Source organism: Nansenia antarctica (genome assembly GCF_963989245.1).
Source record: "Nansenia antarctica genome assembly, chromosome: 2".
In the NCBI taxonomy this organism is placed as follows: domain Eukaryota; kingdom Metazoa; phylum Chordata; class Actinopteri; order Argentiniformes; family Microstomatidae; genus Nansenia; species Nansenia antarctica.
The window spans coordinates 31,305,806-31,308,305 of record NC_137675.1 but is presented as its reverse complement, the minus strand read 5'-3'; the positions used below and the strand labels follow the sequence as shown (position 1 = coordinate 31,308,305).

The following is a 2,500-nucleotide window of genomic DNA, read 5'->3' as shown; positions in this document are numbered from 1 at the left end:
CTTATGTAATCGAGTGGTTACTACACAGAACATCATGGAGGGCTCGTTTCTATTCTGCTTCAAGTGTCCAGGCTCCTGCCTTGCATGGGACCCTGCGTTTCGCACGCATCTCTTTCTACTCTGGAAACGGTCGAGTCACCGACATAAAATAAACATAAACATAAACTTCATCAAGAAAAAAATAATCCCTCCATCTTTCCAGCTGTCCCTCTCTCTGACTCTCTCTGTCTCTCTAACTCTCTCCCTCTCTCTCTCTGACTCTCTCTGTCTCTCTAACTCCAACTCTCTCTCTCTCTCTGACTCTCTCTGACTCTCTCTGTCTCTCTAACTCTCTCTCTCTAACTCTCTCTCTGTCTCTCTAACTCTCTCTCTGTCTCTCTAACTCTCTCTCTCTCTCTCTCTGACTCTCTCTGTCTCTCTCTCTCTCTGACTCTCTCTGTCTCTCTCTCTCTCTCTCTCTCTGTCTCTCTAACTCTCTCTCTCTGTTTCTCTAACTCTCTCTCTCTCTGTCTCTCTCTCTGTCTCTCTCTGACTCTCTCTGTCTCTCTCTCTCTGTCTCTCTAACTCTCTCTCTCTCTCTGACTCTCTCTATCTCTCTAACTCTCTTTCTCTCTCTGACTCTCTGTCTGATCGGAAGGTTGTGAGTTCAAATCCAGCCTGAAACCACACCACTACTAGTGTGCCCTTGAGTAAGGCACTTAGCCCTCAGTTACTCCAGGGGGAATGTCCCTGTAATTCGTAATTGTAAATCGCTTTGGATTAAAAGCGTCTGCTAAATGGCAAAATTATTAATTAACTCTCTCTCTCTCTCTGACTCTCTCTCTCTGTCTCTCTAACTCTCTCTCTCTCTCTCTCTCTGACTCTCTAACTCTCTCTCTCTGACTCTCTAACTCTCTCTCTAACGCTCTCTCTCTCTCTGACTGACTCTCTCTGTCTCTCTAACTCTCTCTCTCTCTCTCCCTCAAACTCCAGCTCTCTCCACTCCCCAGCCAAAGAACAGCACAGAAGCCGACACCATTCCCCTGCGTGAACAACACGGACACGGGGAGAAGAAAGACCGCAGCCTGCTGCTCGCGCCGCATAGAGCTCCCGTTACCGTCTCTCCCCCGCGAGACGGGAGAGCTGAACGGTGAATGACCGCGCGATGGGGAACCGCACGCGTCTGCTGATGATAACGATATAATCCATTATCGCTCCCATCAATCACTGCGGCACACACACACATGCACATGCACACACACACACACACACACACACACACACACACACACACACTACAGCAACGGAACGGAAACGTCATTCACAACCCTAACCCATTCACATAATCAGAAGACACAATTGAAACGTGAATTTGAATTGAAGCGAGCGATTCACCCGCTGATCGTGAACGATAACAGGCCTTTAGGCTTCGTGACGTGGCGACATGACGTCCTTACCTTGGCACTGGAATCCCTGCTTCCCGAAGCCCCTGCGGAAAGAAAGACAAGAATGATATTCTCCTCCGAGGGGATATCAGACACACGCACGCGCACGCACGCGCACCACACACACACACACACACACACACAGCCGTGGAAAGGTATAGCCCGCGATGCCAGCCGCATTCCGCCACCTGTCACTGGACCGTGTGTCTCTGTGCGATGCGGTAGACGGAGGCGCCGACGTCCCCCTAGTCTGCGGCCGCACTAACCCATATAGGACACCGATGTCGCGCCGCGTAGGGCGGTTATAAGGGGTCTTAAGGGGGGCCTACAGAGGACAGTTTTATGTGTATGTTCAATCTTAGGGTGTGTGTGTGACTGTAGGTCTTGTCTAGCGAGGTGATATGAGCGGCAAGTGAATCACCTGTGTCCTGCGTTACGGCCACGGTCACACACACACACACACACACACACACACACACACACACACACACTCTCTCTCTCTCTCTCTCTAGCCCCGCGCGCGCACCACACACACACACACACACACGCACGCGCGCTGTGTGCTCACCAGATAAAGTCCGTGCAGTGGCTGCAGAAGGTGGGCTGCTTGAAGAAGCGAGCGATGAACTTGTGGTCCTTCACCTCGTGGATGTTCTTCTGTCGGAGGGCTCCCTGCCGGGCGAAGCCGCGCATCGCGCCGTCCGCTGCTCCCTCCGCTCCCTCTCCGTCGCTCCCTGCCTGGTCAGCCATCTTAACGCGGAAGTATTGGGTTAAAAGGAGATTGTGTGAGTGTTGCTGGCGTTGGTCCCCGGCGCAGGTGACTCTCTCTCTCCTCTCTTCCCCCTCTCCTCTCGGTGGTGTCGTTCGTCTCCACCCGTTAGTCGGTGTGTCCGGTGCCGCTCGCGCTGCCTGCTGTGGTGCTGCTGCTGCTTCCGGCGGCGGGTCCCCCGCGCGCTTCCCCGTTCTGCACGGAACACACCCGCAGCCTACAGTTGTGTGTGCGTGTTTATGTGTGAGAGAGAGAGAGTGTGTGTGTGTGTGTGTGTGCAGTCAGTCGCGGTGCGCTCGCGCTCACC

The 2,500-nt window shown here is 53.3% G+C and overlaps 1 protein-coding gene across 2 annotated transcripts in view; it reads right to left on the bottom strand.

Annotated features, from left to right (window-relative positions):
- LOC308151130 (protein kinase C beta type) overlaps nt 1-2,174 on the bottom strand; it is a gene marked incomplete at both ends in the record, with an annotated part of 56,169 nt that extends 53,995 nt beyond the window's left edge. For both annotated transcript variants that reach the window (XM_080523949.1, XM_080523948.1), the window contains 2 exons: nt 1,437-1,468; nt 1,993-2,174. In XM_080523949.1, the coding sequence (XP_080380075.1) occupies nt 1,437-1,468; nt 1,993-2,174 (214 nt within the window). The remainder of the gene's footprint in view (nt 1-1,436; nt 1,469-1,992) is intronic.
- Between the last annotated feature and the right edge of the window lie 326 nt (nt 2,175-2,500).